Source organism: Sinohyriopsis cumingii, chromosome 17, assembly GCF_028554795.1.
Source record: "Sinohyriopsis cumingii isolate HCF-2022 chromosome 17, ASM2855479v2, whole genome shotgun sequence".
Lineage (NCBI taxonomy): Eukaryota > Metazoa > Mollusca > Bivalvia > Unionida > Unionidae > Sinohyriopsis > Sinohyriopsis cumingii.
In genome coordinates, this window is record NC_142977.1 from 19,490,012 (window position 1) to 19,514,919 (window position 24,908).

A 24,908-nucleotide genomic window follows, 5' to 3' on the forward strand; every position below is an offset into this window, starting at 1 on the left:
CTATACTGTGCCTGAGACTGTACGCTGTTTAACGTGCATTGTAACATGGTGTTCAATTAGGCTGCATAGTGCATGTGGAAAGCTTGAAAGGTGTATATTTGTGTTGTAATAATCTGAGAAAGAGAGACAGAGAGAGACAAAGAGAGACAGACAGACATACAGATATAGATGCGCAAGTAATTTATACATACAATTATCCTCGAAATATTCAGAAAGTTTAAGACCAGATTTAATCATTACTACAGCACAAAGATAACTTAATTCACACACACACACACACATACACACACACACTCACACGCACTCACACACACAACTCTCTATCTATCACACACACAACTCTCTATCTATATCTATGTATTGGAATTTAAAATGTTCATTGATTTAGGATTAAATCAATAGTTTAGGATTATTGTGAATTCATTCAATGACATTTTGGATTATATCATTATGATACATCAAGACTGTCAGCACATTAACTCTATTCCAGACTATTGGTACATCAGCACTTTCAAAGTTGGAATTCATTTGGAACACCACAGGATATTCATTCTGAATACTCTTGTATTTTGGATTTGTGATAGAACTTTTAGGATCTATACTTTTGGATTTGTGATAGAACTTTTAGGAGTATTGTGGATTTGATTCAAAGTACTGTGAGTTCTTTTTAAATTTGAATTTGTATTACTAGGGAAATAAATTATTTGTTCAATTTTTCAAAACCTTGATTCGCTCATTTCTGTTACTTACGTAAGAATATAGATTCGTCACAAGAGATAGACAGAAACGAAAGTAGAGTCCGATGCAGAGAGAAAAGATGGAAATGCAGCGAGAGATAAAGAAGAAAGGGATTTGCAGTATAATTTGAAAGAATACTATCTGGCATGTGGATCACGATTCCCCATTTTACACACAAGTCCAGGTTTGATGTTACCAGAACTGTTAGGTTCGCACACGCTATTAAAGAAAATAGAATATATTAATAATTTCCTCAATTTCAGAAACTTGCCGAATACCTGAACAGGACAGGAAAGCATTGGACTTTGTTATTAACTATTTGATAGGCAGTGTTCAGTCAAAAAGGTTGATCAAAATTACGATAACCCCAGGCAGCTCATAGCAATTGAAGAGTTCAAGAATTGCATCCATGGTGATGTAAGAGCTATCTCAATGATCAAAATATATAAACTTTGTAAAAATGATTTTCGTTGAGCTGATACTAATTCCCAGATTCGCAGTGTTTCATTTGTCAGTACGCTTTCCTCTTTGCAGACTTATGATAAACAATTCTCTTAGTTTTATTTGAATACTTCCAAGTCTCAATCAGGCACAACGTATATGAACTAAACTTCTGATTAGATGGATCTGAAATCATTATATCTTCCTACGTACATTTATTGTAACATGAAAGTGCGTGGTTTTTTTTGGTATTGCTACAGATTAAAATTAAACAACATAAAAAATACAGTGCTATTCTGAATGGTCTTATGTATAAACTGCAACATCACTGTCTTGTATATAAAGCATAACATTTCTTCGGTCAAGCAAAACAAAGTCAGATTTTATTATGGAGAATTATATCAGAAGGTCCTGTATCACTTATTATTGATTCTGCCAAAACTATTTCTACCAAAACATTATGGGACATATGAGCTTCTCAGAGTCATTTGGTAGCAGGTATTTTGTCTTTATCTGAGAAGTCTTATGGTGAAAGTGGTTTCTTATTCAGGGAATTGACTGTGGCTTTGTTAATATTCCTCTCAATTTTGTCAGTTTGGTATAGGACTTGCTCTCAAACCAGTGGCTGTCAGTGAAGTGACATCTGTTTTACATATAGAAGGTATTTATTTATTACTAGGCAATGACCTAGTAGTAGAGAAAGTTGTGATTAGTCAACTTGTAACTGGCAAGCCTCTCTTGGTTCAAAAAGTGGAACCTGTTCAGATTCAAATTCCTGATTTATATTCTGTTTGTGCAGTTGCCAGAGCGAAGGCAATTAGAGCTCTCGAAAATGATGATGATAAGAAATGTAATCATTTATCTTGCATATTAATCTTTTGTTGAGGTTACTTTTACTCCTGGTTTTGACCAATCAATATATATTGATCACTGTGATCCTCTTCTTACTACCCATTCTCTGTTTTCTAATCAAAGGATAATCTCTAAGTTTCGAACAGGAAGAAGATCATGTTTTCTTTTTCAGAGAGCTATTAGCGAAATTGAAACCACACAAATCCCAGTTTGTTATTTTGTGAAAACTGGATTTTTATGAGAAGATGAATATCAGCTGAGGTACCCGCTTGTGATGAGTAGTCAATAAACAAATAGTTGATCAGATGTCAAATCGACAATAACGTTGTAGTCTAGCCCGTGAAATTATCTTGGTTGTTCGTTTAGGAAATGAATAAGACTTATCAGACGATCTTGAATGATTTTTTTACCGAAATTTAAAAGTGACATTTGTAAATATGAGATTTTGTCACACTTGTTAAAAGGTAGAAACACCCAAAAACATTATGCTCATCTGTAACCTATTCCTCAATTTGTCGAACCATTATTCAGAATAATGGTAGATTGTGTCGGTCCCTCATCTAAGATCAAATCAAGCAAACAATACTTGTTGACCATAATATGCGCGTCCACAAGGTTTCTTGAGGCAACTCCTTTGCGAGATATCACAACTAAAACCTTAGTAAATGCTTTGATAAAGTGTTTTACACTTTTTGGCCTTTCGATATCGTTCTAGTCTGTCAATGGTTAAATATTATGTCTGATAGTTCAAACACGAGAAGCCTGAATTAGGCATCTGACTGTTTATGCCTTCTGCCTGTCACACTAAAAGTCTAGGGGCTTTAAACATATTTCATCAAACTATCAATAATATGATTTGATCGTATTGCTTTGATACAGGAAAGGAGTGCGGTGAATGTATTTATTTTCTGTTCTTTGCTGTTTGAGAATTTGTTCAATAATCAATAGGATTAGTTGTTTTGAATTATTTTCGGCTTTGGCAAATCCAGATAGACGTTTTCAATATAACGTGATGCAATTCGGTATGAAAGACTCTACGTCAACTTTCGACCGTTTAATAACATAATATTTTCTGCTCCTGATCATTGTGAATCATGCATTGATGACGTTATCATCTACAATGGTACATGCAAAAAGAAACAACAGCTGGAAACCATTCGGATATTCTTCAAACAACCCAGTGATACAAATGTAATAATTATTTTTGGTAACTGTATGTTTTGCCCAGATTGTGTTACATCTTTATAACATATTGTTGATCAAGTTAAATATATAGACGTTTAGGGTTTAGCTATCCCTGAATTACCAGTGCCTTTAGTAAAATGCATCTGGTGCGATTTGTGCGTATGGTTTAAATTTTCGGAAATATTGCGCAAATGTTTCCATAGTTGCTAAATTCTTGACCACTTTGTTGAGATAGAAAAGTAAGTTTCATAGCTCTGGCTTTTGACAAATTAAAGACCATACTTAAAAGTGTACCAGTTCTTTCAGCTTCCAATTTGTTCAGTCTATTTCTTTCTCCGATTATTATCTTCCAAGATCACAAACCCCGTACTTTAAATTTCCAACTTTAAAACATAAAATTTGAGATTTGGGTGATAGGGTTCGATGTTGCAGAAATACAAGAGTCACATTAGGCACATACAACTATAATAAAATCTGATTGCAGATGTAATTTCGATTAAAAGAAGTACTGCATTGCTTTTTGTATATATTTGGCGACATTCAGAAAGTAACTTTCTTCGTAATTGCAATTATGATAGTACCATTTGTATCTTTCACTAATATGCAGACAAAGAATAAGTCTTTGTTTTTGTTCATATGGGTAAGTGTTACGTGTATTGATTCTGTATTGTGTGGTTTCCAGTGTCCATAATTGAAGGTAGAGGTGTGACCTACCTGGCTATTCCAATGTTTTGTGTCGTGTTTGTATGTAATGAATAAGCTGTTTAGTGATATTTACATACTTAAACTGTTCCGGAAGCGAGCGTTTAACCTATATCCTGGTTATTTATTTATAGTGGGGTTTTATATAAGGCTGTGGGAAACCAACTGAACTTTTCCCTTGTTAAGTTCAGCCTATGGAATCATTTACAAGAAATCATTTATTTTAAGTATTCATTACAGAGCATTGATTTACATTACACTACTCTGAGATCATTATGAATTAGTTAAAAGATATTTTAAATTTTATAAGTGATATATTTTCATCATTAATATATAAGCACAGTAAATACTGGAATGCTGGAAGCAATACTTGTGCTGTCGCTAATACCAATACGTTCACCGATATGTTGCTTTGTCGCTCAAGGTTTGTACGTCGTTTACTTGCATAGGAAAATGAATCCCAGAAATATTCAACTAATTCGATAAGGAGCGTCTGTTTTTTCTCTCTCGAATTTGTAAAACTGTATACAACGCCGACAGCATGGTGCACATTAAACATTTTCGTTCATTATTCTGAACATTGACACAACTCTAGATGGACTTAAGTTTTGCAGGTAACTTCAAATATGTGTGACCAAACAGAGGACTGTTTTGACATTGCTTATTACGTCATCCGAAATCCTCCAAGAACCTTCGCGCTTACATCATCCATTTTCTGTCTTACCGAGCTGAAAACAATTTTGAAATTAAGTGGATCCTTATCAAAAGAGCATAATGGCTTAGAAACAAATTGTGCCTCCGTTTCTATGTCATCTAACTCAGTAAACACAACGCTAATGCCAAGAAAACAATTTATATCAAGATTCAAACGCAGTTCATCAGACAAAATCTTTGTTATTTTAGTTTCTAAGGTGGTATCATTGCAATAGTCATTGCCAAGAAAGGTTTGCACTCAAAGAACCAGCCTCACGTTTTGTGTCATTTCATATAATGGGCCGCAAAGATACACCAGAAAATATCAAGTCTGTCATGCGCAGTCGCGATTATACTTATTGTATGATGAAATAGACCGATTTTTAGGGAAGGTTTTGACAAAACTTGTCAGGTGGACAGAAATTTATTTAGTTCGATTACATCTTAGCAATATATTTTTCTGCTGATAATTCTTATTCACAAAATGATCCCTACAATCGTTCGCCGCCAGTGTGTGCAACCTCATACGTCACAGTTATCGTTTTCAATAATTCTGACACAAAACAACGTAACCTTGGCCCAGTTTTCTGTTTGACTTCTTCAAATGGATTTTTGATTGATCTAAGTCTGTTTCAGAAACCCACAATATACATTTGCCTGAAAAATAATGTATTTGCCACGCAATCGTGGTTGCTTTATCACCAATAGTTTCCGCTGGCTATAGCTTCCCAATGCTTCTATGTTCCCTATTATTGTATTCGTCCACTAGCAAAGGCTATGTGCTCGGATATTGTATCGGTTTTATGTTTTGTGAAATGCTTCAAGTTGGAACTCTTAAGTGTCCTATTCAATCCTTCTACGAGTAATATCTTACCTTCATTAAGCGTAGAATACTAACGGATTATGTTGTCCTCAAACCATGTTTCAAACGTGATTTTACAAAATTCACCGCCGTAATCACACAGAGCTTTGTTGGTCTACGAGACATAAACGACTTTTTTGTATAGGTGGTCTCATATTACAGTTGACTTTATTGCGGTCAGGTCATCAAACATAAGTGTATCACATTTGTTTCTTTGTTTGGACGATCTCTAACCCAAATGTGATGTTGCATGGCTGTTGCTTCTGCTTGAATGAACGGTTCTGTATCGGCTGATCATATGCATAAGATCCTTTACTCAAGGACTGTATAGTTACATCACCCATATGTCATGCCGGGCATAGTCCAGCTGCCGTTTACATTAGTACGTTTGTACATGATCTGGATGGAAAGGGATATTGTCCAGACTCTAAACGTAAGCGACCAGGCACGGGCTCGCCAGGATCAGAAGCTGGTAAGCATCTTTAAGTGTTAGCGACATTTATCCTTACCATTTTAATACTTTTAGCATTGACAATAAAGTATATTCAATTTTTGCTCATTTACAAGAATGCAAATATGGCGACGCACGGATATCATATGTGGAGCATGTTGCACGTGCTACTAGTGATGTTGTCGAAATAAATTCAGACAAAATCTAAACATTGGCTTATAAATCAATTGACCTTGAATCAAGACATAGACAGGACAATATGATATTTTGGGGCTTACCAGAGGTCATAAACGATGATCGTTTGGACCTAGTGCATGACTTTCTCGGGGGCTAAGTAGGACCAGACCCAGACGCTATGTGCAGACACAGAACTCACCGTGTTGGAAAATGGCAGAGAAATACGAACAAAGACATCAACGTAATTACTATCAGGCAGTTCTGCTCAAGTGAGACATAGACCAATGATAGCAGCTCTGCTTGATTATCGGGATGTTTAATTGATATTATCAAATGCTGTCAAACTGAAAGCAATCGAATTTGGCATTAGTCACGATTATTCGCATGAAATTGCCAACATTCGGAAATAATTGTTTAGTGAGCAAAACATCTGAAAAAGAAGCACCCACAATGTTATCCCTTTGACATTGATCCAAGCAATATTTTATTTTTATTCTTTGTTTTGTAGCGCCAAAACATACTGTACTTGGCGCAGTTGATTGTTTCCAAATTTGATCGTAAAGCTAGATTTTGTTTGTGCGGTTTAATCGACTACTGCTGCACTGGTGTTAGTGCATGATCACTGGGATTTAAATCATTACATTTTATCTTTGGATAAATTTTATTAATTCGGATATTGCCAGTCCATCACAGATATTTATTTTTACTGTGAACATCAAGCGCCAAAACTCGATCTGCAGTAACCACGGCATAAGCATGATAATCTGCGGCCACAGCTGGTGCTATATACTTCTTTTTTTCGATATCCTGTTTTGCTCTTTCCATATGTTTTTGAGACATCGAAATGAAATATAGAATAAAACACTTTTGCACAGCGTCTTAAAGCATAAATTACGTTCATAAATAATCTTAATTTAGCGACGTAAAATTATATTTGTGTTCACCTCGGGATATCGTCTGCTATTCACTATAACATTTAATTCCTGTCGGAAGCTCGTTGTCTAATACATGGCTGCTTGTATCGTGACCTTCAAATGTTGTAATCACGTTATAACCACGTTTTTTATACCCTATCTTCTCATCGGGTCAGCAGACATAATGTGATAGTGAGAAGTTTGACGTTAGGCTGAACTTCCTGTTTCAGAATCCGGGTGGAATCCAGCCCGAATTTCAAGATAGAGTGGCCCTCCCAGTGAGACACCAAACCTACTAAAATAGTCTGACTGATTGATGTTGATTTTCGACGTGTGCGACCATTGAGCCATGTTCTTGAGCGGGAATGGACCCGAAACTTAACAAGATTTTACCTTTAATATGAGTGTAAAGGACACATTCCCACTAATTAAATGTGGGCACCTCGCACTATTTATTTACTCGTGGGTGGGAAAAAGGAGCCTCCACCCGACGCTTTACTACATACACCGTATGTTTATCATTTCCCATGTCCTGAGGAGGTCGAAGAAAAAGAAGGTGCCCAAGTAGGCGCTGGTGCGTTGTTTGGAGGGTTACACGTATTTCAGTGTGTAATTGGTATGTTATTTCCAAGCCCTAAGTGTTCCAACGTGAAATGTTGATAATATATAGATTAGTGAGGAGGCAGTTGGGTTTAGGAAGACTAGAAAATATATAACATGGTGAGTACAAAGTTTGTTTTGAGTAGTTCTGATTTTAAGTATCGGTGCTTTTAATTACCTCAGTTGCAAATTTTTTAAGTCATTGTAATAAGGCAGTTGACGTTCTTTCTTATTGTTTGTAGCTGGGGTGATGCTATGTTTATTTTGTTGACCCCAGCCAGAAATATTATAGTCATCGTAATAATGCAGTCACTCATCGAGCTATACAACTTTTAACGTTTGTGTGTGGCATGTGGTTTAGTGTAATGTTGTACAGTTTGATGTGTTTTTAGCTGGGAATTAAATATTGTATCTTTTCTCAACGGCATAAAATTATTTCAGGATGTTTTTGTGTGTGGTGTTGATAATTTTGTACCTGGCTTTAGTTTTAGTTTGGGGTATGTAGTAGGGTTTGATGAACTGTCTGCTTATCTTGGAATTGGTGTCTTTCAACATTGCAACTGCGACAATCTTTGATGACGTGATGCGGAGATTATGGGGTGGGGCAATGTGGTTTGCTGACGCCTGATGTTTGGGTTACTGGCAGGAACCTTCCAGAACTGTTTGCTAGTAGGGTTTTGCCATATTTGATTCTAGATATGACTTTAGTGTCAATGGCATTGGACATTTGTACATATATCTTTCTGTAGTTCATAGTGTTTGCGGCCTTTAGAGCTGTTGTCCCATTCTCTCTGCCATTTGTCACTGATAATGTGCCTGATTCAATTATAGAATTCGTGGACTCTTTTTTTTTTTTTGTAGTTGCTGCAGACGGTGCTCGCTTAATTTATCTCTAGCCTCTTTATGTTGATGTTTGATGGTGCCCACATGAATTCTATAGTGGTTTGTTTACTTCCACGTTTTATGTTTTTGAGTTGTATGCAGACTTCTCTAAATATATTTTAGCGACTGATGAGATGCCTGATTTCAAGGAGCGCCGAATGCTAAAGGAGTCGCTACTTTTGTTTTCTGGGATTCGTCTAACCATTTGAGAGGTTAATTTATTGCCCAAAAGTGCCGCCCCGCCCCCCCCCCCCCCCCCCCCGCAAACGTGATGCTCTTCACTGGAATTACCGCTTGTGATTTTACTGTGGTGACAAGCTATTTGTGTGTGTGTGTGTGTGTTTGTGTGTGTGTGTGTGTGTGTGTGTGTGTGAATAGGATTTTTAACGTAATTTCAATGATCTTTCAGTCCTATCGCTACTTTCTCCGCAGTGTGTTAGTTTAGTATGATGTATCGCACTGTAGCGTCCTGACGCAGACACATATCATCAGGTCCTACCCAGTCACATTATCCTGAGGCCAGGTAGACCAGTCCTAACACTGACCTCCTAATGCTGAGTGCCAAGCCGGGTAACTGTTAGTACCATTTTTATAAGCCTCTGGTAGGACTCGACCGGGGTCTGAACCCACGATCTCCCGCATCCGAAGCGGAGGCTCTGACCACTCAAGCCATCGGAGCGATCGACAATTTTGTGCTGGGCGAAATTTGCATATGTTACATTGTGAAAAAAGAATGCGGACAGCGGATGATCTCAAGCATGGGAGGCAACTCTTTATGCCAGTAAAGTAAGTAACACTTTCGCGCCGTCATCGATATTTCCTAAATTCATCCACCAATAATTTTTTGGCAAGGATGATTGTATAAGCATCACCTGCCATAATCAGACATTATGTCTAAAATTATTGTATTAACATCATTAACCAACTGTTTATGTGTAATTTCATCACGGAACCACGGGCCGAACAGATGTCTCCAATTCGTGCTGTAAGTAAATGAGTTATGGAATCACACTGTGCGGTATTAAAAGATCTACAGCAGGTTTTCCAGTATAAAAAAGAAAAGTGCGCGAAAAATTCGTTTCCAGATGTGAGCTCATGGCGGCAATAGCATCGCTGGAGAAATACGATCATGGTTCTGCGCTGTCGGAATATACGTAAAACGCAGGCTGTTTTGTTGTTGTTTAGGTTTTTTTTGGTGTTAAGGACACGGGTGAGCCCAGACTCTCCATTATCTACACTACCTACTGTAACACATACTTTAAGTTGTTGTTGTTGTTGTTGTTGTTATGGATTTAAATCCATTTTCAAGTACTGTTTCAGCGTATGACAGTATAACTGGTAGAGAAAGAAGTCGGGAAAAATCAGGTAAAAACCTCCGACCCTAGGAAAGCTTGTGGCAAGCCTTCTTCCATACCCACATCGGCAAAATTAGTTTCATTAGACTGCTTTCGTTTTAGTAAGTAGTTAGCGCGCAATGAGTTTGTCATTAAGTATGAATTAGATACGTAAATCAATTATATACAGTCAAATATCAGTATACGGAGATGGACAACCCTGAACCACGTAAAAATTTAAAATATAAATTTACAACCGTGTAGTCCTATACAGCAACACTTTTAGAAAACTCTTCTGCAATACAAAAATACCCTAAGTTCCCTGAACTAAAGTGATACTTTATGCTGGATCACTCAAACATCTTAAAATGAAAATTTAAAATCCTGTATATAGAGGAGATCATTTCCAGGCTACTTATAATTCTTAAAAATAAAACTGCATTTTAGTCACTGAGCCACATACTAAATTTTAAAATGTGTATTGAGTAGAGAGGAAGCTATATTGTGGATTCAGCTGTTAGAATGGTAATAAGAGAAATATTGCATTAGTTAAATATAAATAGAAGAATCACATTATTAAGAGATATTTTGTATTTGTTTACAAGTTTGGATGTGAAAAAGTGTTGTTAAAGATAGGTGCGTTAAATATTAATGTAAAATAGAATAAGAAGGTTTTGATTTGTCGATTTTAAACATAACAAAATATGTCCTGCAATGCTTTAAAAAATATGTGGATTTTCATATTACGTTAAACTTGATAACATGCAGACAAACGTCATCAGTTCTGACCGCATGGTGGTCAAAGGAACATGATATGACAATGGAATACATTTCGTATTCCATCTAAAAAATATATAAAATTTGGATATGTTTACAACTCCCGTACGAATCTAAGATCTCGTACATTTTAGCTAGATCAATCTTCAAGCAGTCGTCCATAAACAGAGAAACTGTATGGAAAACGAGTGCTTTTTAAAATATCACACAGCGACCCAGCATGTGAAGTTATTATTTTATGCATGTTGAAAATCTAATAAAATTATGATTTCAAGAGTGTGAACAAATTTAGCTAATCAGATTCAGGATCACCTCATTAATATACGTGAATTCGGCTTAATTTAGCACTGTCCATGACCTTAATGATATACACCTATGTTCCAAGTTTGATCCGAACTGAATCAATGAGTGCTAATCGTGGCTTTAAACCAGTCTGACGCGACGCACTTCATTAATACTATTGCATCTCTTCCATTATTTAAATTGTTCAAAATCTTGATGATGTAAACGATAAGCAAATGCAATATCGCCTGATCAAAATCTAACTCATTATCGAACGTGTCGAAGATCTTGATAAAATCAACATACACACCATAATGAATCAAAACCAGACCGAAAATGCGGCCTTAGGATGGTAAAAAGCTCGGTTCACCATATTAATATAAATTCTTTTATCGATCTTTTTCATAATCTTGTTGCTATAAGCGTAAATTCCAAGTTCGATCAAAATCGAATCGCAAATATGGTCTCCGTAGTGGTAACAAGCCCAGCCTGTACGTTACAAGATTAGCTCATTAATACGAGCAAATATGGTCTCCGTAGTGGTAACAAGCCCAGCCTGTACGATACAGGATTAGCTCATTAATATGAGCAAATATAGCCTCCGTAGTGGTAACAAGCCCAGCCTGTACGATACAGGATTAGCTCATTAATACGAGCAAATATGGTCTCCGTAGTGGTAACAAGCCCATCCTGTACGATACAGGATTAGTCCATTAATATGAGCAAATATTGCCTCCGTAGTGGTAACAAGCTCAGCCTGTAAAATACACGACTAAGTCATTAATATGCGTGGATCTTGCATTTTACCAAATACTTTCAAATATTGATGCTATAAGCCTATATTGAATTTTATATCAAAATAGGATCTGAAATCCATTAGTATAAGAAGATGCGCCAAGCACATGGAAGATCATTCGTTAGAATTAGCTAACTCGCTCAGAGATCTCGCTTGGATTTTAAAACAAGGAGTACAGACTCCCAGTTTGGTAAAAATAAGAGTTCCACCATCAAAAGTTGCAGTCCCTTCTTTCCTACAGAATCAACACAGACGTGAGTGCATATATTTTTAGATGGAGAGGATTCCGTAATGTAATTACTCACTTTAATATAGCTTCATTACAACAGTCCATTGACAGGATTGCAGATTTATGGTTTATTTATTTGTCAATGTCCTTGTATTAATTTTATCAATGGTTAAATAATATCTGATTTGCTGTTTTCCCCCGTATTTTCGCCAATACATGTAAAGTCATAAAACAGCTTAGACATTAAGCGCATCTCGCGAATTCCACAACATAGCATTGTCCTCTACGTTTCTGACCTACATAATTTGCAATTTAAAGTTAAATCTTTAATGAAATAATACCTTGGCTTTGCTTTCAATGATTTGTATATTTTTCTGAAAATATTTGCCCGATGATGTACGAAAACAGACAATCTAATAAACTGGTACATCCCAGACTTAGCGAAGTCCGCTAGTATTTCCCGTTAGGCCTACTGGTTCCCTTAAGTTTCAAACTAATTTTATGACGAAATAGTGTACATTAGGCGGTTAATATATATCCAGAACACCGATTCTGGTCTTAAAAAAAAAAAAACATGTTTGTATGTTTTATCATCAAACAATATCATGCAGGAAATTGATAGTTGCTAACTTACTCGAGAAAGGGTTAATGGTCAATCAGCTATCAAAAGATATGCTTGTGAATAGGCAGGAGTTTGTTTGTCAACGTAATTGATATCAGAACTTGGCCTAACTACTGATCTATAGATGAATACATTTCGCTACAACACTAGAACTAACCGGGCTAAGGCGAGCTGCATCTTAATAAAGTATGGTCAGTCAATGTACCTCTTAAATAGCTCTTGTTTGTCCATCAGAGTGATACTGAATTTTGTCAATCCAAGTCAGGACTTATTCCAAACACTAAGCTAGGCAGCACACACTTTCTTACACTTAGCTACTGTCCTATCCGAACTATCAATTCAGGAAGCTTTAGCACTCTTCTGAATCTCGTTACAATCTTCGTAAGTCTGCCGTTTAACCCCAAAATACTTATCCAAATTTACGAATGGCATTTTGTCTAAGTCTCAACATGTCTTGATTCTCGTGCACTACTTATTCCGATACATTCGGAAATGAACACAATAACGAAAGCTAAAGTTGTTTATTTTTTGATGTACTTTTATAGATGATCACATGTACATCTCTGGGTCTTTCTTGAATTCAATCACTGTAAATATCGGTACATTTTCCCACCCGGCCGCCAGTCAAAGCCTTTGAACTGGCGGTCCAGCTATTGCATCATGTTCTTTTTTATGTACTCTTATAATGGCAACATGTATGTACATCAAGGGGTCTTTCAGTCACTGAATTCTGTCATTGTAAATATCAGCACAGCTAATTGATCAACACATTTTCCCACAAAGCAAGTGGCTGAAGCAGGACTGGCAAGTCTTTTAATTTTGCAGCACACCTATTACATGCGTAGGGAGGACTCCCGCCTCAGTGATTTTCTGCGTCCCAGATCAAGAACTGTCGTCCAAATACGTGTAATTAAGCGTTTCCGAGATTTGTGTCGCTCAAGACCTTATTTATATAAGCATCTATTCCAGGTTTGATCAAATCAGTTAAGGAATGTGACCCCAAAGGTAGTGATAGATTCAACCAGTCATATGCAGGGTCACTTCATTATAACGCGCGGAACTAATGCATTATCAAACTTGTCCTAATGAAATAATTATATAATCAGTGAGTGATCAAACTTGGATCAGAAATCTGGCCTCCAAAGTTGTAACAGCATCGGCCAATCAGGTGTAAGATAACCTCATTAATATGCATGCATGTAGCAAATTCTAATATAAGCACATATTTAAAGTTTTGGTCATCCCGTCAGATGCAAGTTCACCTCATAAGTATGTGCTGACCTCAGTTATTATCGAACTCGATAGAAAGCTAAATGATATATAAAGCAGATACAGAGCGTCTAGAATTGTAACACGCTCAGTCTATGAGATGCAACATCAATGTATTTGTATTAGTGGATCTCACACCTTATTAAATTCCAGTACGGGAGCTGAGTTCTGCATCAATAGAGAGGTTGCTAGAGACGGTAGAACAAAAGGAAAGTGAACTTGCTGAAAAACTCGAATTTATAGTTGCTATGTTGATGAAGTGTATCTCTTCTACAGTATGACACGTCATTGCCGTCTTTTCCAGGTTGATTTTGTTTTGTAAACCTGAAGTCCTGGCAAGCTTGTGAAAGTCAGTCAATAAGGTTTTGGAGATGAGCCTGTGTATGCCTTGTCACTGTAGCAGGAAGTGTGTCATGTATGAGTACTTGGCAAATCTTGGTCTTGGCTTCGAGGCTTGAGAACATTTAGAATTTTACAGCTGACTAAGTGTGAAAATAGATTCCAGTGGTTGATGAGCCAAAGGCCTGTTTTAACATAAAACAAGAATATCCCGAACATGTTGGAGCAAGAACTCACTCATGCTTGATTCCGCTACGTATCTCAAAAGCTCTGGGGATGAGTTGTCAACCTGAATTGTGTCTTGAATATTTTCCTGGAACGACTGGATAATGCTTTGGGGGATATCCGATCTTGTCTAACAGCTGCAACGATCCTATTCTGCTGACAGACCCACGAAGGTTTTATGTAGAGTGGCCTTTTTTGTTCCATGCACTTCTCTTACCGATGTCTAAGCGAAAAGATGATATCGATGTTGGACATTTTTATTCTGATGCCATAGCGTAATTCAGGGTAAATTCAGCTTGCTAGGGTCTTACGTTTTCTCAGGATAATTCTCCAACAGACACCTTGCCTCTTTTTGCTAAGCAGGGAGATGCCGCGATAATAGTTGCAGCTGCTTTTGTAGCCTATAGTTTCATAGAAAGTGATGATGTGACGTGTCTCGATCAATTGTGATGTTGACAATGATGCGGATGATTCCAGTGTGTTTCAACCGGCCCTGAAGTCTAACCTTACTGTGTACTAAGACATGATACTTGTCTCTTGAGTGTTATATGTATCACACATTGCAATACTCTGATTTTCTCAAAAGCATTGGCATTCTAAGCAGATAATTAAAAAAGCGTTTCACTCAGAGGAACTTTTATTATTTTGTAGAACACTTTTGATACTTAGATCACCTGCGATAAGCCAATAAACATCCTCAACATTTGTTAAAATTTGTAGCATTCTTTCCACGAAGAATAATACACCATTAATATCTCTTTCGTAACGTGTCGAGTCCTCTGTTGATGTGTGAAGTGAATTCAAGCGAACACCGATGTCAGTCAACATAAAATAGTCATTTAACACTAAAAATACTAAAATATATTATGTTATAAAAAATAATAAATTTTGTATTTAATATAACTGCAAAATTTCGTTGTAATGCTATAATAAATGCATATTAAGTCTTATAGGTGGCGGGGGAAAGCTAAGGGAAGAAACTCCGACAAGATAATCCAGAGCAGAGTCCCTAACTCTGATAACAATTGAGGTATCTTGTGGGCAGCTCCTGCTTCTGGACTCACGGTACTAATGCTATGGAGGAATTCTAGAAATGACTGAATATACAACTGAGTACACACACACACACACACAGATATATATATATATATATATATATATATATATATATATATATATATATATATATATATATATATATATATATATATATATATATATATATATATGTGTGTGTGTGTGTGTGTGTGTGTGTGTGTGTGTGTATTGATTTATTTATTTGTTTATTTATTTATTTTAATACAAATAATGCTAATAATAAACGGCACCCATCGCCTTACCTGCACATACGAGCCCACATTCCCTCACCACTAAGCACACATCACCAAAAATTGATGTTACTCAGTCGGTGTCATTTGCACTCGAGTGTAGCAGACACACTCGCATGACGACCTAGTAATTGATTCTCATCTATCTACACAGTCATTCCTGATTCCTATGAAAGAAATCAAGGTATATAGAATTATACCTTGAGGTATATGCACTCGGGTTTAGCAGACACACTCGCATGATGACCTAGTAATTAATTCTTATGTATCTAATATACCTTGAGATTGAGCAACATGGGTACAGTTTACCCACTGTCCTGGGCTCGAATCTCCATAGAGTACGTTTGAAAATTATCTAACGTTTATGATAGTATTATTTGTATTATATATATATATATATATATATATATATATATATATATATATATATATAGATATAGATATATATATATATATATATATATATATATATATATATATATATATATATATATATATATATATATATATACACACCACCATGTCGGCTAATTCTGCGCAAAGAGATACGGCATGCCAGTAAATATGGGATCACGTGTTGTCTTTGGTCGAATATCCAATATGTATCAAGAAAGTACGATCATGATTTTATTAAGGAAATGATATTCAAGAAGTTTACAAAAATATCCCACAATTCGGTCCTATTTGCATATGAAAATGTGATTGCTGAATGTCAACATGAAAACCCACTCCATGACCTTCTTGCACTTGTAACCCAGAAACTCATATTTAATATGTATCTTTTAGAATCATAAAATAAATACGTAATATAAAAGATGGAAATAGATACCATAAAACAATCCTGCATTTGAATCCAAGTTTCCAATTTTGCAGGAAGTTGTCACACACGTACAAAATCGTCTGCTATCCAAAATATGAACTTGCCGCCAGAACGGGATTCTCAAGAAATTCCCCTGCGTATAGACTTTTTCTAAATTGTTGAGTAATTTGTTTTCCCATAAACGAGAATTTGTAAACGCATTACATCCTATTCATTGTTGGTTCTCTTCAACAGAAAAACTTTTTGTTTTAAAAAAGATGTTAAACTTTACTAATTTGTTTACACAATCAGTTTAGTTTGCATAATATATATTGCCATTTATTGGCATTGTTACGCTGAAGATTGTAAAACCAGCTATAAAACTGGCCTAATTACTCGACCGAAATGCTGACAGAAAGAGTCCAAACTCATGTATTTCATTTTATAGCCCGATTAGTAAACATTACATCTTTTCAAAGCTATGCACAGAATAGGCCGACATATCGCGAGTCACGAAAACACGGGGGTGGTATCCGGTGTGTCCAAAATAATATTATTTTAAACGTAATATTCTGGTGACAAGTGCCTCTTTTAAAATGGTAAGCATTGCAGTATTTTATTATAGTCAATCAGTCGAATTCGGAATGCGTTTTGCTTCAATATAGAGACATTTACAAGTAAAAACATAATACAACATATAAACAGATCACAGAATTTCCGTCAGTTATCGAAAGTTTATTTTAAGCATATAGATATTTTATATCTACGAGCCTTTTGAGCAAATGAAAGTAAATGACATAGTTTAAAATCTAGATCGCTGATATTCAGTGCCAAAAGTAGCAGTACAGCCAAATGAAGTGTTTGATTGGTAGCTTTGATCTGCAGAAATCTTCAAGTGTTCTATATCCGACCGTATATTGACTTCATCTTCATTCCCCCACACAGTGTCTCCTATGAAAAGAGTGAAATAGAAAGCATTATGAAATATTCTGTAAATTCTAATGAATTTGCACACAAAAGCGTATACTTGGTGTTGAAATGGATTGGTTAAGAAGGAAGGACTCATTATGGAGTGTACCAGACCTATTACATGCTTCATAAATCTTGGAGTATGTTGAACACTGTATTCGTTTATTCTACAGATGCATTATCCGATCATAGTACACTAGCTGAACATCCACTCGTTCGCAATCACAAGCCTTTCAAGGCAAAACAGATGTGCATAACGTCGTCTGGCTTCTTTTAATAACAAAAGTACTACAAAGTCTTCTGTCTGCAACGGATGCAGTCAAAACTAAAATTGCGTCAAATTTCGCCATTTGTTAGTTATTACTTCCGCTCAACCAGAGGTTTCACATATACCGTCAACATTTTGAGTTTCCGTCACACTTAGTTACTTGTCCAAGTTTTCGCATTTTGGGAAAATTTCAATTCTGACATCTATTTTGCATTTTACTGTAAAACTTCGAAGTATGATAGGCTAACCAGCACCATCTGGATCGCTTGAACTGTGGCCTTAAATTTAGTCCCAGTATTCGACCTTTATTAAAACTTATTTCTAAGTAACGAGTCTTATATCTGTCATTCTGTCATTTTGGCTTTTATTTTCATTCATAGTTTGCACTTTAATGAAAGTTCAGTGCAAAGCTTCATTGATTCCCCCTATATATGCCATTGTTTATGCTTTCGTTAAATAAATGACAGCGATGAGCAGGATTGTACGTGTGGTATGCAAGCGCTTCAAGTTGGCGGAGGACATGAAGAGTGAGTTCGAACCATACTTGCGACGTTTGCTTCCATTGGTCAGAAAAAAAGATGGGCAACCGTCATAGCCATGCAATTAACCAATACTAATGGGAGAAGGAAAACAACGCACACAAGGATGGTGATGCTATAAGTGTTGCTGAAACCGCAACCATCGCTTACTTCCTCATGACCGAGTCACATGAAGAAAAACAATCTCATATTCAGAAAAATGGTCAGCAATATTTGCGATCAACGAATTAATACACGCTCATTACAACCGGGATGACTTATGGTGAGTTGTTGTCCCGGTGCACCAATTTTCCGACTCAGGACAGCGACCCACATCGGGTCAAACCAATTTCTGCCCTGCTTAGTTAGGCGGGGACGCTCAGCACTATCTCACCAGATTCGTAAACCATTATATCACCCTCTCCAGTACCGGGTCCATGGAAAATTGACGGAACCGGACAGGCCCACCACTTGTCACGATCATATAGTGACGTAGTACAGGCTAGGGTGACAAATAATTCCAGTAGACCAAGTAGCCGTCTCTACAGTTTGGCAATATTTACGCTTAGAAGGGGGCCCCGAGTGGCCGAGTGGTCTAAAGCGCTCTCCGTTACGGATCACTGCCATCTCACCTCTGTCTGCATGGGTTCGAGTCTCGGATTTGGCCAATGTGGATATGTGAGAAAGCTTGCCAGTAGCTTCTCGAGGGTCGGTGGTTCTTTCCGGGGATTCCCGGGTTCTTCCTCCACCATTAATACTGGCCGCCATGTATAGCCTATCGTGTGCTGAAAAATGGCGTTAAACCCTACAACAACAACAACAACAACAACAACGCCTGGAGGTCACCGTAAATATGCATAGCCAAACTCTAAGCTTTGTACACCATCCTCTTAACCTTGCCTCACCAGCTCAGTCGTTTGCTTTTATAATATAAAAGTTGAATATGGTAAGAAAAACTATAATGTGCACATTGTTGCTCTTGAGAGTAGTTTTTGATAATGTTAAAGTCTGAAAATATAGGTGTCGGATTCATATAAAAAGTCTGACTCACCACGATCATTTTACCTCCTTCTATACATCGAGTGATGTTCATTTCAGCTCCCAAACTTTCGTCGATATGCTTCTCTACAAATTTATCTCCATCAGCTATCATAACACTCTGAAAAACAATAATAATAATAATAATAATAATAATAATAAGAAGAAGAAGAAGAAGAAGAAGAAGAATGATAATACGATTATTGCGGTACCACATGGTTGCTGTTTAATTTATTAAACTAAACATGCGGCCACATGGCCAAAATGGTTGGTTCCTTTCCTACTTTAATCAATTTGTTTATCCTGAAAGTACAAACGGACACTAATCCACGATTTTCAGCACACTTTCACATGCCGCAAAACAGTTCGGATTCCTCTTAAGGGGTCAGGGTTCTTATATGTAGAAAATGGAAATTCATCCAGTTTCAGTGTGGTCAAATATTGTATATAAACCACGTTATAAATGGAACCCGCTCACAACTTCAAAACAGACATCAAACAGTATGTGGTTTAGACACAGCAATATTACTTTCATATGATGTCATGTTCGTGGTATATGCTGAAACAAACAAAGCTGTTCAACACTCTATAATTTTAAATTGTAAACACCTTCTGCCCAGTTGTATGGCGGTTTGATCATCTTAACTCTTTACTAGGACCAGTTCTTTTTTGTGAACGACAAAGCCAGAACATAGTTCACTTAAGTATACTTTCATATTTTATTATTTTTTGGCGTTATGATTGTCCCTACCGTTCCTACACCATCAACATCAATATCAATTACTAGTATTACTACTATTACTAATATTACTAGCATAGCCTAGATTGTTAATGCATTAGACTCGGTATAGCAAGTAATGTGTTTGATCCCCACTAGTGGAATCAGCACAGATCGGCTAGCTTAGGATGTTATTGGACCAAGCGCTTTACGCTACTTGCCTTTTGGATCATATATGTATTAAAGTGTTGTTGTGCTATCCATGTTTACAACATATATCCATTAAAACGGTGTTGTGCCATCCATGTTTACAAAATATGTGCATTAAAGTGTTGTTGTGCAATCCTAGTTTACAACATATATGCATTAAAACGGTGTTGCGCCATCCATGTTTACAACATATATGCATTAAAACGGTGTTGTGCCATCGATGTTTACAATATGCATGCATTACAGCGTTGTTGTGCCATCCATGTTTACAATATACATGCATTAAAGTGTTGTTGTGCAATCCACGTTTACAACATATATACATTAAAACGGTGTTGTGCCATCCATGTTTACAATATATATGCATTACAGTGTTGTTGTGCCATCCATGTTTACAACGAATATGCATTAAAGTGTTGTTGTACTATCGATGTTTACAACATATATGCATTAAAACGGTGTTGTGCCATCCATGTTTACAACATATATGCAGTAAAGTGCTGTTTTGTCATCCATGTTAACAAAATATATGTAATAAAGTGTTGTTGTGACATCCACATTTGAATTAAATGTTGTTATGTCATCCATATGTGCATTAAAATGTTGTTTTGTCATCCATATATGTATTAAAATGTTGTTATGTCATCCATATATGTATTAAAATGTTGTTTTGTCATCCATATATGCATTAAAATGTTGTTTTGTCATCCGTATATGCATTAAAATGTTGTTTTGTCATCCATATATGCATTAAAATGTTGTTTTGTCATCCATATATGCAATAAAGTGTTGTTTAGTCATCCATATATGCAATAGAGTGTTGTTTTGTCATCCATATATGCATTAAAATGTTGTTTTGTCACCCATATATGCATTAAAATGTTGTTTTGTCATCCATATATGCAATAAAGTGTTGTTTTGTCATCCATATATGCAATAAAGTGTTGTTGTGACATCCATATTTGAATTAAATGTTGTTATATCATCCATATATGCATTAAAATGTTGTTTTGTCATCCATATATGCATTAAAATGTTGTTTTGTCATCCATATATGCATTAAAATGTTGTTTTGTCATCCATATATGCATTAAAATGTTGTTTTGTCATCCATATATGCAATAAAGTGTTGTTTTGTCATCCATATATGCAATAAAGTGTTGTTGTGACATCCATATTTGAATTAAATGTTGTTATATCATCCATATATGCATTAAAATGTTTTATCATCCATATATGCATTAAAATGTTGTTTTGTCAACCATATATGCAATAAAGTGTTGTTTTGTCATCCATATATGCATTAAAATGTTATTTTGTCATCCATATTTGCATTAAATGTTGTTATATCATCCATATATGCATTAAAATGTTGTTTTGTCATCCATATATGCATTAAAATGTTGTTTTGTCATCCATATATGCATTAAAATGTTTTATCATCCATATATGCATTAAAATGTTGTTTTGTCATCCATATATGCATTAAAGTGTTGTTTTGTCATCCATATATGCATTAAAATATTATTTTGTCATCCATATATGCATTAAAATGTTGTTTTGTCATCCATATATGCATTAAAATGTTGTTTTATCATCCATATATGCATTAAAATGTTGTTTTGTCATCCATATATACATTAAAATGTTGTTTTGTCATCCATATATGTATTAAAATGTTGTTTTGTCATCCATATATGCATTAAAATGTTGTTTTGTCATCCATATATGCATTAAAATGTTGTTTTGTCATCCAAAATGAATTCAGGTTTGTTATGCCATCCACCTATGGGTCATAAATACATTGAAGTGTTAGTATGCCATCCATGCTTGCGGAGTAATCGCCAAAATCGCCCAAAGTGATACAGCTCATGAGATTGATAATGTAGACCCTTCCCTACAGATACTTTGCGGCGAAATCGATGACGTCAGCTATTTTTTCTAGGTTACTGCATTTGAATGAGAAAATAAGAAAGAGTTTTTGGGATGGATATACTGCACAACCCTGGGAGTGCAGTATATCCATCCGACAAAACGAATTCATATTTTTCCCATACAAATGCAGTGACATTTTTATTATATGCTCATTTTCTTATTCTACCTAATGCTTAATTATATAAACGAAAATGCACTACAAGAAACAAAGTAACTAAAATTATGCCGTATTCCAAACTAAATACACAAGCGCAGATTCATCAGTACACACCAAGAACGTTAGTAATGCGCACATAACTCAGCCCAGATAAATTTGAACTTAGTCGCGCGCTAGACATCACTGTCTAAAGAAAATGGCGTTTTGGTCTACTTAAAATTTAAATTTAGATTCGTACTGTGAATGAATGCGCACAACAACAGCTTTAGTCTGGAATGAATAGATTTTGGTATGTTGACGAATCTGTTAAATTTCGTGATGATGACTGGATTTATCTGTGTCAGTTCTACATGAAGTACATCTAATTTCAGCAGCGAGGGAGCAGCATGTTGACATCTGTAAGTGTGTTTCAGTTCTGTCATTGAATGTTTTGAAATCATAATGTGGAAAAATTATGAAGTCTTTCAACTGTCATTATCAAAAAGACGCTATAGAATATAATGTTTATTTCATTTAGCGTGCAGTAAGGAGGATGTAATTGCACTTGGAATATAGTCGAAATTACATTACAATTTCGAAATGTGTAATCAAGCTTGAGAATCCATGACATGGCTCATGTAATTCGGATTTGTAAAACTATGAAAGTACATTTTGAGGAAATTTAGGATGTAAAACTACAAGTATATTTTTTGTCATTCTTATTACCAGCTATAAAAAAGACAGTTTATGCCTTGTCACTTGCATGTTATTTGTAGGGACCCATCAATTGTATGACCTGTCTGGCGTTTATAGCTAGCCTAAATGCGAAATATTGTATCAAGAAAGTTAACACGGAATGTGGCAAAGCAGCTGGTATGTGGCAGTCCGCGAAACATCGCTTTAGTTCATTCAGAACCAAATTGAATCAACCGAAACGTAAAGCGTCTACTACGTGAGTTTACATGATTTGTTTACAAAGTAGTTCCTAATATACTATTGGGCACACGTGAGTGCATTATGAAGTACACGTGAAGGCAATATCGAAAATTACTGCACGATTCTTACAATGTAAAGCTAACGGAGAAAAAAAAATGAGCATATAATAAAACGTATTTCTAAGGTTGCATAAACGCTGTGACCGACTTTTTTTCTTGATAACGGACGATGACTCAGGTGAACTGGGAGTCAACAGAAGAATACTTCCACAATGCATCCCGTTTTCTATTACATTCCAGAATCATCCGTATCGGTATTTTTCATGACAAAATTTGGCGACTGCTTGAGAAATTAAAGCGCCACTTAGGTTATCAAGGACACAATCATACCACTAGCGCCACGTAGGCTGTAAAGCATAAAAAAGCATACCATTAGCGCCACGTAGGCTGTAAAGCATAAAAAGCATACCACTAGCGCGACGTACGCTGTAAAGCATAAAAAGCATAGTACTAGCGCCACGTTGGCTGCAAAGCACACATTAATATTACTACCTCTAGGTAGACTGTAAAACATTAATTCATACAACCCCTGCTGCTGTATTATAAATATATTAACTAAACCGTATTTTCAATTTAACCACAAACAATTTTTTGCAAGTACCTCATTTTTTTCAAAATCTCGACACCCTCAGTAGGAGTATAGACTAAAAGTTATGTTTTAATCTACTGCTGCTGCAACTACAATCCTAGCATACATGGGGGAATCTGGGAGTGCAAAAATCAGATCAAGTTGAAGTATATTTCTTTGACGAAACGAATAAAACATATGCTGATATTTAATAAAGTATTTAGATAACTTCGTTTCTTTCAAGATACTTATCATTCTTTTAACAGACATTGACATTCCCAGTTTCCATCGCATTCCAGCCAACTGAATTATAATCAACGGAATATGAAAACACGTTTTGTTTTTGTTTTTCTTTTTATGTGTTTGTTCTGTTGGTGGGGGGGGATTTTCTTGATTCTCTCTGAATTTGAATTTATTCGAAAGGAAGACATCAGAGTAAGAAAAGCCCGACTAAAGCAATATGACATTAGTTTGAAAAAGGTGTCGATATGGGCTGCCATGTGTGTGAGACATTCCTGAAAATCTGATTTCTCGTTCCGATGTTAGTTGACCTCGGAACATGCTACACAACGCCGTTATTTAGAGGTGACCTAGAAAAACATGAATGTCAGGGGAGGCATCTCACAATGGAGGCCTTTGGCTGAGACAACAGTAAAGGAAGTGTTGTAGTAGTTTGTTTAGTCGAAACTCGTGATGGCATTAACCAAACTTGGAGCGAACTGTCAACTACGTTATTATTTCTGTACAGATAAACATCACTTTTACAGACCTTCATTTTCGAGCCGTCTAAGGATTCGGAATCGTAAGAGTCGCCAAGTTTAAATCGGAATGTTCTGCCATTTGGAACTCCTTGCATTCCTACGGTAATAACCCACTGGTCCCCGTCTTGGGCGTATTCAATTTCTGTTTTTGCCCCTTTGAAGAATGCTTTCTTTTCCTCTGGAATGCCTGCAAATATAAGCTTAATGTCATGAATATTATTCCATTATACTTTTAGGCAGCTCTATCACAGTTTAAAGATTACGTTATGAAAAGAGGCGAGTCACCTTTTTAACG

General features: G+C 36.1%; 1 protein-coding gene across 1 annotated transcript in view; it reads right to left on the reverse strand.

The window, feature by feature from the left end:
* Positions 1-17,217: 17,217 nt before the first annotated feature.
* Positions 17,218-24,908, reverse strand: part of LOC149777868 (fatty acid-binding protein homolog 9-like) — a 57,621-nt gene continuing 49,930 nt past the window's right edge. Inside the window, exons 2-4 of the mRNA XM_089938968.1 lie at positions 24,622-24,800; positions 19,304-19,411; positions 17,218-17,448 (exon numbers count right to left, since the gene is read on the reverse strand). Coding sequence (XP_089795094.1) covers positions 17,398-17,448; positions 19,304-19,411; positions 24,622-24,800 — 338 coding nt within the window. The 3' untranslated portion in view covers positions 17,218-17,397. The remainder of the gene's footprint in view (positions 17,449-19,303; positions 19,412-24,621; positions 24,801-24,908) is intronic.